Source organism: Calidris pugnax, unplaced genomic scaffold (assembly GCF_001431845.1).
Source record: "Calidris pugnax isolate Ruff unplaced genomic scaffold, ASM143184v1 scaffold52, whole genome shotgun sequence".
Classification (NCBI taxonomy): Eukaryota; Metazoa; Chordata; class Aves; order Charadriiformes; family Scolopacidae; genus Calidris; species Calidris pugnax.
Window position 1 is genome coordinate 2,865,472 of NW_015090811.1, and position 13,890 is coordinate 2,879,361.

Here is a 13,890-nt window from a genome sequence, read left to right on the forward strand (position 1 = left end):
CCAAATGAATTTTTGATACCATTCCAATTTGTTGTGATTTTAAAAAGGTAAAAATATCAGACCAGTAAAGAGAATTATTGTCCGAGTTAATGCCTTATACACAAGTCACTAACAAGGGAAAAGCTAAAAGAACTACATTACATATTTCTAATATCTTTAAAAAATTATTTGATTGTTTTTAGATTACTCACTCAACTGAGACAACGACAGCGTTGAGAGATTCAGCCATGATTCTGCAGAGATTGTTATAGAGGCTTGTTCCTGGAATGAAAGGACATAGCGTTAGGTACCTGAATCCATTTATGTCAACAGTCACAAAGCCAAACATAAGCCTTCTCAGAAAAACATAAAGGCATCATACAAATATAAGCAAAGTAAATGAGATCAGTTTGCAATAGATAAAGCGCCAAATAAATGTTGTAGCAGAAGGAACATAATTCATGCCTTAAAGTCCTGCAGTCTAATGCTTTCTTTCTCATCTGTTTCTTGGTGACTTGGGCCATGTAATTTCATCCACCTGTCACAGTTCTCTTGGGTAAAATGTAAGGTATCCAGTGGCTTGGGGGCATTAGCATCCAGAGAGAGTTCTGACTGTATGAGTCACTGCTGCTTGTTCATTTTATTATAGCATGCATTGCTTGGACTCAAATGAGTTGCCCTATTAACGTCAACTGAGCTACTCATTTAAGGGAGGATTAATCACAGCTCTCCTATTCATCAGTGGACTGATTTTCTTTAATTTTATTCCTTTCCAGTTACTTAATCGTTGGTTCCTGGTACTATAAAATATACTAATGTTTTCTAAAGTATCTAGTCTTAGGATTTAATATTTAGCTCTAATATTTGTGCCATCAACTTCTGCATCTTGGACTCGAGGACAGCATCTGACATAGCTGAGTTACAATCATCCAAACAAAGCACTGTAATTTAATATAAACTTTTTACTCAATAGGTCATATATGCAAAGTGCTACAGAACAAATGAGGCTAATGATGCTAACGAACATCCCTTAGGCAGTCCTAAGAAAACTCACCTCAAAGTACCTCTGTAGGAAGAGGAACAACTTTTTAAACTGCTATCAAACAAAGAGACTGGGATTTCCCAAAAGCATCTGAAGGCCAGATTTTAAAATTATTCAGGAACCTAAATCTCACTTAAATCACGGTTTAAACAACTTATACCTGCATAGTCCAACAGCAATCGATACCATCTTTGTTTTGGAACATTTCAGAAAACCTCATTGATGTTCTTTTTCTACAGATGAAGCCATAGAATGCCTCGGGGCTGTATGGATTTCATGATGTCATGGGAGTAACAGGGAAGGAAAAGGAGGGAAGACTCCTATGGGATCTGGTCTTGGAGCAGCCATGAGAACCACACGCCCTTTCTCCTCCCAAGGCTTTTCTCCTCCTGTACTATGTGGTAGGATTGGTGGTTAGATTATCATTGTCTACAGCTATATCTTACTTTCTCTGATCATGTTTATGGTTTCCAAGTTAATTGGAGTAAACAGCATTAATTTTCCAGGTAATTTCTGCTAGTGGTGGCAGTGGTCCCCTGAGGGAGGTGGCCAGACCATGGGATGGGAACCCACCTCATTCCACTGCCTGTTATCTGTCATGAGCAATGTGTATGCCAGGTATGTGCTATTTAAGAGCCAAACATTAGCACTATTGTTTAACACAGTGTTGTTCAGCTGCTAATTACTGCATGAAGATGGGGCAAAACCCCTTGGCATAGTCACTGGGTCCTGATCACCAAGGATCAACTTCTGCACATGACCATAGAAAACTGGGGCCCAAACAGCCCATCCAGGCATCCCAGGAATTTAAGCTATTTTGTCCTCTCAGGATGTAACAAAATTAACCTTTTGGTCCTTTTACAGCTGACGTGCAGGTAAGATATGCATTTTTACTGTGCGTTCACACCATTTTCCCCCTTCCCTCCTTAAAGCTGATCCACCGGAGTGGAGACAGTTACCACTGAATTCAGGTCTGTCTTAGCAAAATTGTCATCCCTGGCAGGAAAAACAGCTTTTAGCTTCTCCTGCTAGGAAAAAAAAAAACAAAAAACAACAGAGCAGAATCCTATTTAATTACTGGCAGACACATACTTGCACTTGCCAAGGCCCAGCCCCCTCCGTGGATGTAAACAACGCTGCGCTTGAGCCTTTCATCTCCCTTGGCAGGAGGTTCAAACACCCTGACTTCCACCCCGTCAAAAACAGCATCCGTGATGTTAATGTCTTCGGAGGAGACAGACTTCAGCTTGTCAAAGGTACATATCAAGTAATTCAGAACTATCAAGTGGTGGCTGAGTCTCAGATAGTGAATCAGGTGACACTAGGAAAAAAGAAAAAAAAGAAAAAAAAGATTTCTGTTACTTCAGAGCGTATCATAGGTACTGCATTGATGTTTAATGCAACTGTCTTCAAAGGGCAGGTCCTGTATGAAAACGAGTACGGATTCTTAGAATATTCACTGGAAAATGAATGATTATCAAAGGCCTCTAATGCTTTTAAAGCTGTATTAAAACAAAACGCTGTCCATAAAAGATTCTCTGTTGTCAAAATAAATCAAACCACGAGCACTACGTGGATCAAGACGACCGTGAATGAGCACTCAGATCCTTGCCTTTGAAAGGCACCTCTGAAAGGAGATGAACCTCACCAGCATGTTCCACCAAGGGACCTGTGAAGCTCCTCAGCCGGGTGCCAGCAGAGGGCAATACCACACAGGCAAAGTTTTTGTGGTGGGAAGGCATCAAAAATGCAAAGTATTTCTCTTGTTCCACCCCAAAGCGTTAAGTCTTTCCACTTTCGAATTGAGAAAGTGCGCAAGGATTGCAAATAAATTTGAAAACAGGAATGGTCTTAAAGGAATATAATGCTTGTTTATTGGCTTATCGTGTACTTACCTGCTGAACTGGGAATGATCTGAAATGCTCTCCAAGAACCATGGCAGGTTAGTGATATTTTTTTTCCCCAACCCCTGAGAGTAAAGTGCATTACTTTTATTGTGTGGGTGTGTAAAACAGTATAAAAAGGAAGAATGATCTGATCTGTCTGACCCCTTACAGGAGAAAGAAAGCAATTTTAACCCCTTTGGCTGCAGGATTATTTTCTTTTTTATGTTTATTTTTTACATTTTGCCCTGTGTAGATGAAAAACCTGTTTCTCTCAGCAAACAGTACTGGGATCCAAGGCACTCCACCAGCCTAAATGGTCACGACCTGCTCCCCATGGATACCCTGCACACTATTTCCAGTCATACTTGTTCCCCTTCCCCATCTGGTGCAAAAGGGGTGGCAAAGGGTGAGCCATAGACCTGCAGGGACTACAGCACCCAGACTGGCCAGTAACAAGTAGTGGAGGGTCCTTCCCCTTTTGGCAAAAGGGGTGGCAAAGGGTGAGCCAAAGGCCTACAGGGACTACAGCACCCGCTGGTAACAAGTAGTGGAGGGTCCTTCCCCTTTTGCAAAGTTAATTAGCCTACTGATAATTAATTATGAAGGCTAGAAATGGGATAATCAGCTTTTGTACTACTTTCTCAGTCGAGGCAAGGAAGTTGGGAGGTAAAATTAATACATATGCCTAATGTATATCTTTAGGACCAGTGCCATAACAAAACTGTCAGCTGTGACCTTTTATTTTACGTACATGTAATGGATACTTGGAAGGAAGAGTGTCCTCTTGGGAACCATGCAGCTTGTCTACACACAACCATTTTACTGTCTTAATTCTGGTAGTACCACCAGGACAGCACAAACCTGCTGGTAGGAATTAAAGATGCTGACACTTGAGCAACTGGGTCACCCCAGTTACCAGTCTGACCACGTTCACCTTGGGGAGAACAGATACTTGCCATAGTTTAACCTGTCCAAGAACTAAGTGGAAGCCAAGTCACAGAATCCAACGTCCAAGCCCCATCCAGCCTGGCCTTGAACCCCTCCAGGGATGGGGCAGCCACAGCTTCTCTGGGCAACCTGGGCCAGTGTCTCACCACCCTCAGAGTCAAAAATTTCTTCCTAATATCTCATCTAAATCTCCCCTCTTTCAGTTTAAAACTGTTCCCCCTTGTCCTATCACTCCACTCCCTTATCAAGAGCCCCTCCCCATCTCTCCTCTAGCCCCTTTAGGGACTGGAAGGGACTCTAAGGTCCCCCCGGAGCCTTCTCTTCTCCAGGCTGAATACCCCAACTCTTTCAGCCCGTCTTCATAGGAGAGGTGCTCCAGCCCCTTGAGCATCAGCCAAGTCTGGTTCCTCATGATAGATGTGATTTTGCAAATAGGAGTTTCATAGTCTCTGTTTTCTATTATCTCTTCACAAAATCATCTATTTCATTTCTTGACTTGGGTTTCTTTACCAATACTTCTGCACTGCCGTTTTCACAGCCACTCTCACTGCCAAGTTTCAAGCTTCTCTGCTCATGGCAAAGGAAGGGCTAACAGAGGCAAACACGCTCCTCTGGAGGAAAAGCAAAATTTGAAGCATTCAGCAGCACCCACGCCAAAGAAGATCTGTCTCCTTCCTTAGGTCTACAGCCCCAGCTCCTTACATGTAACTTTTTAATCTGTCATCATTAGTTTGATTGTAGAAAAAACACAATACTGGATTTTGGTCAGGTGCTGTATAGAAAAGGCCCTGCACAGCTCCACTTCCACTGCAGACTGCTGTAGAAAAAGGACAAGCTTTGATCATCTTCCCCAAAAAATTTGATGCCAAATACAATAGGCTGCTATGTGAGCAGGGAGAGGAATCCACTTCCACAACAAGAATTTACAAAACCAGCTTTCTTCTCTTGCTTTAGCTTCTGGTAATGTCACCCTGCTGAGATACAGTTTGGTGGGAATCCAAATTGCAAAATGTTTGCTGCTTTTTGGATGGAATATCATTTCTTTATACTCCAAGGCTTTTCTCTTGGAGAAGACACACAAAATCTCCACCCGGCGGGAAGAAATGCTGAATTCACAAGGCTGTTTGTATGTCTGAATTCCAGATCATGGGTTTTTTTTCCTACCGTTACATAAAAATTCCCATAGGAAAACCCAGTTCGAGTCTGAGATCTGAAGAGCAATACATCTATTAATAATTTGGCAGACAATTTGTTGGGCTGCCACTGATGTAACCAGCTAAAGATGTGATCCTCTGTGTGCCCCCGTGAAGGCTCCTGGGGAAGGTAACCGCTGGGAATCAGTTTTAGAAACACTGCCAGGAAAAACGATGTTTTTGTAGATTATTTTTTTTGAGCCTGCCTGTGCTGCAACAGACATCCCATTTCACTTTTCTCCCAATTTACTTCACATTCTTTGTAGATGAGATTACCACATGTTCTCTGGAATCAGAAATGGTTTATTTTCAAGGCTAGTTAGTCTTGTTTACCGAGAATTGTTTTGCCTTGTTTTTTAAACCAGAGCAGCGTGGCAGGTTATCACACCCTTGCATGCTCTTTTTTTTCCCCCTATAACAGAACTCTCTTTCCAAGAATCCAAAAACCTGGAAGAGATGCTTTGTAGACCAGGGCGCAAAAGCAACACTCCTGATTTTTTTTTGCTGGGCATCGGCAGTTTTTGTGCCAAGCACTTATCAGACAGATACTTTGGAAGTCTATCTGTCTAATCAGCCCATTTGGTGTCATTTATACAGAACAAGATTGCACATTTTGCTGGCAAAGTGCTAGTCTTGTCCGAAGTTCTTACAAATAAAATCCTTATATATATTTCTTCTGTATAAATAAATATTTTAAATAGATACATAATATCACTCTAATATAGCTACTGGCAGAAGATGATGTGTTTAATGGCTAGTTAACTCTCATCATAGCATCATAGAATTGTCTAGATTGGAAGGGACCTTTAAGATCTTCTAGTCCAACCATCAACCTAACTCTGATAAAAAACCATCACTAAACCATGTCACTAAGCACTGTGTCAACCCGTGTTTAAATACCTCCAGGGATGGTGCCTCAATCAGCTCAGTATGAACCCAGCAAAACCAGAGAAAACAACATTAAACTTCAGTTTCCAAAACTGGACAAAGGACTATGTTGCCACCCGTTCTGTTGACTGTGCTTCCCTGGCATCTTTCTTGTGTTGGCACTAATGAGCACAAAGCCTCAGAGCGTGACCTTGCTGCACCAGCTCAGTATGAACCCAGCAAAACCAGAGAAAACAACATTAAACTTCAGCCACGTCATCATCTTACTGATAACCCAAAGCAGGAAAGAGGGAGTGGGGTGAAAGGATGGGACCAGCCCTTTTGGCTGCAGTCAACAGCTGGATTGGCTTAAACCCATTGCAAAAACTGTATCCAGTCATCTCACGTGAGCAATAATTGGTTTGATCTTGGCTGGTATTTGTGATTTTAGCACCCTTCCTGTGACAACATGCAGGACTGTCAAATATAGCACTTAAATATATGATAATTATGTTTGTGTGTATGCATATGGAAGAGAAGAGAGGAACAATGTTGTTCTCTGATGAAAAGAGAGAGAAGACAGTGCTGTAATAACACAAGCTAGTGAAAAGGAAGAGAAAGCAAAAGGATAAGGGGGAAATGAAGAAACTAACGAAAAAAATAAAGACAAACTCACAGAGAAGAGGAGATAATACAAAGATGAAAGCCCTGTGGGCAATTAGCCTGGAATTGCTGTGCCAGCCACAGGCAGGGCACATGGCTGAGTCTGGGTCGCAGCTGCAAGCTTTATGCAAGCATAAAACTGTTTTTATGCATCCCTCTGAATAAAAACTTTTGTTTCCTGAACAGGTAACTCTGGGGAAATAGAACTGGTGAACTTCACAGCACCATGAGCTGGACCAGTAATGGGCTGGCACGTACTGAGAGCACAGCAGAGCTGGATGAGCAGGAGGACCCCAGGAGAGGAGGGCTGGACAAGGCAAACGTGAGTATTTTGATTACTTTCAAGCCAATTTAGCAAATAACCACCGTGGACATCTCACAGCACCCCTGCTGCCAACCTATTGCTCATTTCTGATTGCAGGTTTTTGTTTTGGGGCTGTTGGCTCCCCATGAGCCATGGCTGTGATTTACACTCACACTGCAGCGCTCCCCAGCTCTCCCAACAAGTCAGGCAAAGCAACCACTACAGCCACCATCTCCTCCTCTCTTAGCAGGACATCTCCTAACAGGGGTTTTCAGGTAGGGACAACCCAGGGCTGCCTTACAGACTAAACTGTTCAAGACTGCCACCTTCCTCCTGGTAAATTCTTTGGTCAGGGGTACCAGATATTGAAAGATTTAAGTGATGTAGGAGCAAATTTTCAGTCAATGAAGAAAGGAGACGGATTAGAATCATAGAATTGCCTGGAGGCAAACGTGAGTATTTTGATTACTTTCAAGCCAATTTAGCAAATAACCACCGTGGACATCTCACAGTACCCCCGCTGCCAACCTATTGCTCATTTCTGATTGCAGGTTTTTGTTTTGGGGCTGTTGGCTCCCCATGAGCCATGGCTGTGATTTACACTCACACTGCAGCGCTCCCCAGCTCTCCCAACAAGTCAGGCAAAGCAACCACTACAGCCACCATCTCCTCCTCTCTTAGCAGGACATCTCCTAACAGGGGTTTTCAGGTAGGGACAACCCAGGGCTGCCTTACAGACTAAACTGTTCAAGACTGCCACCTTCCTCCTGGTAAATTCTTTGGTGAGGGGTACCAGATATTGAAAGATTTAAGTGATGTAGGAGAAAATTTTCAGTCAATGAAGAAAAGAGACGGATTATAATCATGGAATTGCCTGGCTTGGAAGGGACCTTTCAGATCATCTAGTCCAACACCAGGACATCTCCTAACAGGGGCTTTCAGGTAGGGACAACCCAGGGACGCCCTAGAGACTAAACTGTTCAAGACTGCCACCTTCCTCCTGGTAAATTCTTTGGTCAGGGGTACCAGATATTGAAAGATTTAAGTGATGTAGGAGCAAATTTTCAGTCAATGAAGAAAGGAGACGGATTAGAATCATAGAATTGCCTGGGTTGGAAGGGACCTTTCAGATCATCTAGTCCAACCATCAGCCTAACACTGATGAAAACCATCACTAATCCATGTCTCTAAGCACTATGTCAACCCGTCTTTTAAATGCCTCCAGGGATGGTGGCTCATCCACTTCCCTGGGCAGCCCATTCCAAGGCTTAATAACCATTTCAGTGTAAATATTTCTCCTAATATCCAGGCTAAATCTCCTCTGGTGTAACTTGAGGCCATTTACTCTTGTCTTATTGCCTGTTACCTGAGAGAAGAGACCGGCCCCCACCTCTCTACAACTTCCTTTCAGGTAGTTGTAGGGAGTGATAAGGTCTCCCCTCAGCCTCCTTTTCTCCAGGGTTGTGATAAAAAGCAGACAGAGTGAACAAAGAACTGCTCTAGAGAGGAACTGTTCCTTCACCTTTGATCACCAATATCTGTCTCTAAACGATTAGGTTTCTTCTGTTGGCTTCTCAGCTGGTAAGTTCATGAAGAACCCCAAATGCTCACTGCTCCTTTGCTTACCCCCCTCAAGGACTTGTACTCCAGATTAGTCATCTGTTCCGTATTACAAAAAAACAAAATCCAAAGAAGTTTTTTTATTGCTAATTTGTATTAGCCTCTCACAGCACTGGGCACGTTGGAATTCTTTGTCCTCGTATGACTTCCAAAGCTGACACTGCCCGGGCTTCACATCTCTGACCTTTAGCCGTGAAATTATTGCAACAGGTCGCATTCAGGCGGCGCACAAAGGCAGTGAGTGTGTCCCCACAGCCGACCCGAATTCATCAGCTGCTTCCTCAACCGCCTTCACAGCTGGTCAGACCCAAGGTCCTGCACCGACCTTTCGGCGGGATCAGGAATTAAGCAAACAGCTAAAGCTCTTTTTTTTTTTTCCTTCATGCACCACTACTTGGGACCCAGCCAGATCTCACTCATGACTCGGATGAGTAATGATGCTGGAACGGGGTGACTGAACTGTCTAAGACTAAACTTCCTACCTTAAAAGATGCGGGTGCTATCCTCAGTTTTGGCATCACTTTGCAAAACACAGTTCTGTCACATTAGAGTCCAAAATGCTAACTGCAATATCTGTAGTCAGTAATAGAGATTAGTCAAAAATAAACAGGATTATTTCCCCATTTAGCTGTGTGCAGAACATGCTGGTTTGTGTGCATTTCAGGCAGCTTATCCTGTTTAAGGGCGAGCGTCTATTTTCTTTTATTTTACAGAACCATTTCTTAGTGCAGATGCATTATTGCCCACTAAAGAGTATGTATTTTTAACGCTGTTACATACAGTCCTCAAAGACAAGTGCTCATAGTTTCACTAATTTCCTTTAGAACTGAAAAGAAGCCAAGAAGGCTGTTTTACAGGTTATCAATTAGAAGCAGAAACAAGACATTTTTACGTAAGGTTTTGTGCATATACCTATTCACCCAAAATGATCTGCTTTTATACTAGCTAGACAGAAGTTACCTGTTACTGCAAACAGGACTTCCAGTGGGGTTCACTCTCCGCTCAGGTGCCACAGCTGAGACCTACCTGCCACCACTAACCACTTGGTTTCCTGTAAACCAATTCCAAGACCGTGTTTTCATGTGCGAAAACATCAACAACTTACTTGGCTGGCTACAGCTGTGATTTACACATGTCCAAAGTCACATACTCTGAAATACGTGGGTAGAGAGATATTAAAATGTCAGAAAGAATGAATTACCGTTTTCCCTAATCCTGACTGTTGACATCCCACGCCCTAGATTTTATTCTGAAAGTGAGCAGCAGAGAAGCATGAAGGAATCACTTGGCTGATGAGGGCAAATATGAGGATAGTTTTCTCCCCTGTACAGCTGCCTACCTTCTTCCATATACGAGTGTCTAACAGCCTCTATGCCAACCCATTTGTCCTTCCAAACCTCTGCTGAAAGCTGTCCCAGTTCCAAAAAATCCCTTCTTCCTTGCCATGCAACCAGAATAGCAAGTATCTTGACAGCGATGTTCAGAAAAATTTATTTCAAAGGGCTTATTAAATAAACATATGCTGCTCTCTTTACTCCCATAAGGGAGAACGGTTAAAGGAAGAACCAAAAACCCCCTGCATCAATCCTGCTGTTAACAGCAGAATTATGAAATCTTGCTTCAGACACTTCTTGACAGACACCAAGGCAAAGAATAACAGTGGTTTAATCTATGGCTCAATCCCATAATTAATTTTATGTGTTTGTCCAAGTTTCAGTGAAGCTGAGTTCTGACTGTATACCTGTATACATATGAATGTACATAATTTTTCATTTCTGTTCTAAAATCGTGTTACATCACAGTTTTCTGTGAAAATGTCACCACAGCCCATTTTCAGACAGGTCGAGAGGGGCAAATTACTTTCAGCCTCAGTTAAGTACCTTCACATCAATTCATTAATATTATTAAAGGCTGAATGTCTCTGTTTTCATTCTGGGGCTGTACAGGACATTAAAGAACGCGCAGGAACAAGGCTCTGCAAACCCAGCTCAGTTTCCAGCTCTGCCACTGGAATTTCTGTGATGTCAGATAAGGCATTTCATCTCTTCCTATCTCCGTTCCCCCCAATTTAAGATTAGGATAACAGTATTGGTCCCCTTCTGTAGTAGGGTAAGTTGAAACCTACTTATATAAACTGCCCTACGAGCATTATATCTATTTTTTTTTAACCATGTGATTGTTGAGGCGTCTCAGGCTGAGCCAGGACACTGAGTCAGTCCCACGCTTGTAAAAAAAGTTGTAGCTGACTGGGACAAAACTCTACACAGAAACGCAAAACCTTCTCATTGCTACACTGAAAGCCAGTGACAGTTTTATTATGTTTTATTGGTAGTTTTATTGGCACTGAGAAAACAAACACATTATCCCTAATAAGAAATTGTCACGCTTAATTGTCAGTGTCTTTGCAAGTCTATTTCAAAATAAGCAAAAGACAATTAATTGTATTTGAAGCACACGCAGTTTGTTTCATGCTCTTGGAAAAAAGGCATTACAGTACATTTCAGAGATTGTAAAATCAGAAATGTACTTCTGCCTGCTATCAAACCTACAAAGGAAAGCAATAAATAGCAAGCTGAAAATACATTCACAAGTGGGTGAAAGTTCAATGGTCACATTTAGAGAAATGTTAAACCATTTGGTCTTGCAATAGCCGGTAGAGGAAGAAAGAAGAAGCTGAGCTCAACAAAAGGACATATACTTTATACCCACAGAAGCTCTCAAAGTAAATACTCAAGCTTGACTTTTGCAATTCTAGCTTCAGTTCACACATTTCCTTCTTAAAGGCAGTAATTTATTCCTGACTTTGTGCTGTGTCTCAGTGTTGGCAAGACTTCTGAACACTTGGAAAGCACCTTCCCTTTCTCCATGAAAAGGAAAGCCCTGAGGCTTACCTGTCCCGTGATTCAGGGCGCCTCTAATGCCTCACTTCTCCTACGGGTGAGACTCACTTGTTCCTTCCTTTGATTTGTAAGCTACCTTACAGGAGCTGGTAATTGTTTAGTAATTTTTCTCACTATAGAAGTTTGTATTTCCAAGGCCAGAGATGGAAACAGCTAAGAAATTACCACTTCCTCCAAACAGAGACTTCCCCACCCCAGAAAGTGGGACAGATGTGGGCACCTCAGCCCTTCCTGCTGGTGTTCTCCACCTGGGCAGGCTCTCCTGCCAGCTCCTTGGGGATTAGGACTCTAGAATATCCCTAGAGATACCCTCCAGTCTCCAAGCCTAGAGAAAGGCACCAGAATTCAGCTGACTATGCCCAACACGACGCATAAACAAGCTGAACGTGTCCATAAGTGTGAGAAACTACTTATTACATAAGCCAACAGCAATATACATATATATATATAGTCACAGTCATATGATTTTCCGAAGATAGGTCTCCTTCAGCTGGAGGTTATGGCCTTGATTCAGGTGTTGCTGGCTGAACTGTTGGGCTGTTTTGCCAGCAGCATGCAGTGGGGGTGGGAAATGGCACCAATGAAGTTGGCCAAGCTGAGCGCTTGCTGCTCAGTTATTTGAGTTAACACGGAGCAACTGAGCGTCAAGCTACAGGTTTTACTGAAAAATGAAGCAATTGTAAGCCACGTCTGCATAATTTTCATAGCAGACATATGGGAAGGTATGCAAGCAAACAGGTTTTAATCCTATACAAGGAAACAGATTTAATCATTTCATCCTAGAGATAAGCTTTGATTCAGCAACACGTTTGGACCATGAGAAGATGCTCACAAGTGGTCTATCTACTCCTAGGCTCCACCTCCAACAGTGGCAACCAGAGAAGCTATTCAGGTGGACAAGTCTGGAAACTGTGTGTGGTCCACTCTCCTCACACTTTCCAGCATCTGCAATTATTATATTAGGAATACAGAAGGTACATTCCCATCTAGTCCTTTTTGTATCCATTTATGGACCCTCTCTTCATTAATTCATTTAATGCCTTTTTGAATATGCTGATGCACTCATCCACTCAAGCTACAACTTTTCATACATTTCAGAACCAACTTAGTAAACTGAAATACTGATAGGAAATTTATAAGAAAACGAATACTTTCCCATCCATAGTACCTTACGTCAGGCCTGACCATGACTGATCAGTCCTTGTAAAAGATCAGCCCGTCCCAAAAGAAAATAAAGTTCACAGCTGGAGCCACTAGGAGAAAGTCTTCGATCTTTGATCTGTTTCATGTCAGCACAGAAACACTGGCAGAAAATGAGGGAGACATCAGTGAAGTGACAGAACTGTCAGGTGTGTCTCAAGACAAAATCAGATTTTTGTTTAGCAATATGATTCCAAATCAAGGCAGTTTAATATCTGAAACAGTTTCCTTATGACTTCTTTCCCTGAGTCATAGTTAATAAAAAAAATATTTTTTTTTCGACCTAAAGCCTGCAAGTTTAGGCTGGAGAAGAGAAGACTGAGAGGGAACCTCATCAAGGGTTACCAATATCTAAAGGGTGTGTGTCAAGAGGATGGGGCCAGGCTCTTTTCAGTGGTGACAGGACAAAGGGTAACGGGCACAAAGTGGAACACAGGAAATTCTGTCACAACATGAGAAAAACTTCTTTACTGTAGGGTGGCAGAGACCAGGAAGAGGCTGCCCAGAGATGGCGTGGAGTCTCCTCCTCGGGAGATGTTCAAATCCCACCTGGATGGGTTCCTGCCCCCACTGCTCTGGGTGACCCTGCTTTGGCAGGGGGGTCGGATGAGATGATCTCCGAAGGTTCCTTCTGAACCCTTCCATCGTGTGAGGTTGGCAACGGGGCTCAACCACACCTAATGAGACCTGCACCGCGGAACCCAGCAGAGCAGCGGGGATGCCGGCGTTACCGCAACGCACCCGCTTGATTTAGGGATGAGGAGGAAGCCGCTCCCTGTGCCGGCAGAGCACGGAACCCCATCCCAGAGCACTGAACCCCCATCCCGGTTCCCCTTCCTCCCCCGCTACGGCGGAGACCGGCCCCACCAGACGCGGATGCCCCCGATGCCGCCGCCTCCCCCCGGCCCCAGGGACCCCCCCTTTCCCGCACCGGGAGGGCCGTGCGCGGCTCCTCCGCCCCTCCGGAGCCGGGACCGGTTGTCGGCCGCCTTACCGTCTGCTGCACCGCCCGGAAGGTGGCATCCAGCAGCATCAGCTTCCATGGATCCGACAGGGTGCCGGGCAGCGGCAGGTACACGTAGTAGGCGGACAGGGCGGCCAGCGCCGGCAGCAGCACCCAGGCGGCCCGCATCGCGGCCACCGCTGCGGAGCTCCCGCACCTCCCCGGGGCCGGCCTTCCCCCAGAGGAAACACCGGCCTTTTCCCGTCCCCGCCGGCCGTCTGCCAACCGCGGCGGGTGGCGGCCTTATCTGCGCCTCGCCTCCGCGCCCGCGCAGCGCCGCCCCCG

The 13,890-nt window shown here is 44.0% G+C and overlaps 1 protein-coding gene across 1 annotated transcript in view; it reads right to left on the minus strand.

Moving 5' to 3' along the window:
• NCEH1 (neutral cholesterol ester hydrolase 1) overlaps positions 1 to 13,837 on the minus strand; it is a 20,792-nt gene extending 6,955 nt beyond the window's left edge. The window contains exons 1-3 of the mRNA XM_014938833.1: positions 13,597 to 13,837; positions 2,114 to 2,342; positions 192 to 261 (exon numbers count right to left, since the gene is read on the minus strand). Of these exons, the coding sequence (XP_014794319.1) occupies positions 192 to 261; positions 2,114 to 2,342; positions 13,597 to 13,734 (437 nt within the window). The 5' untranslated portion in view covers positions 13,735 to 13,837. The remainder of the gene's footprint in view (positions 1 to 191; positions 262 to 2,113; positions 2,343 to 13,596) is intronic.
• Positions 13,838 to 13,890: the final 53 nt, after the last annotated feature.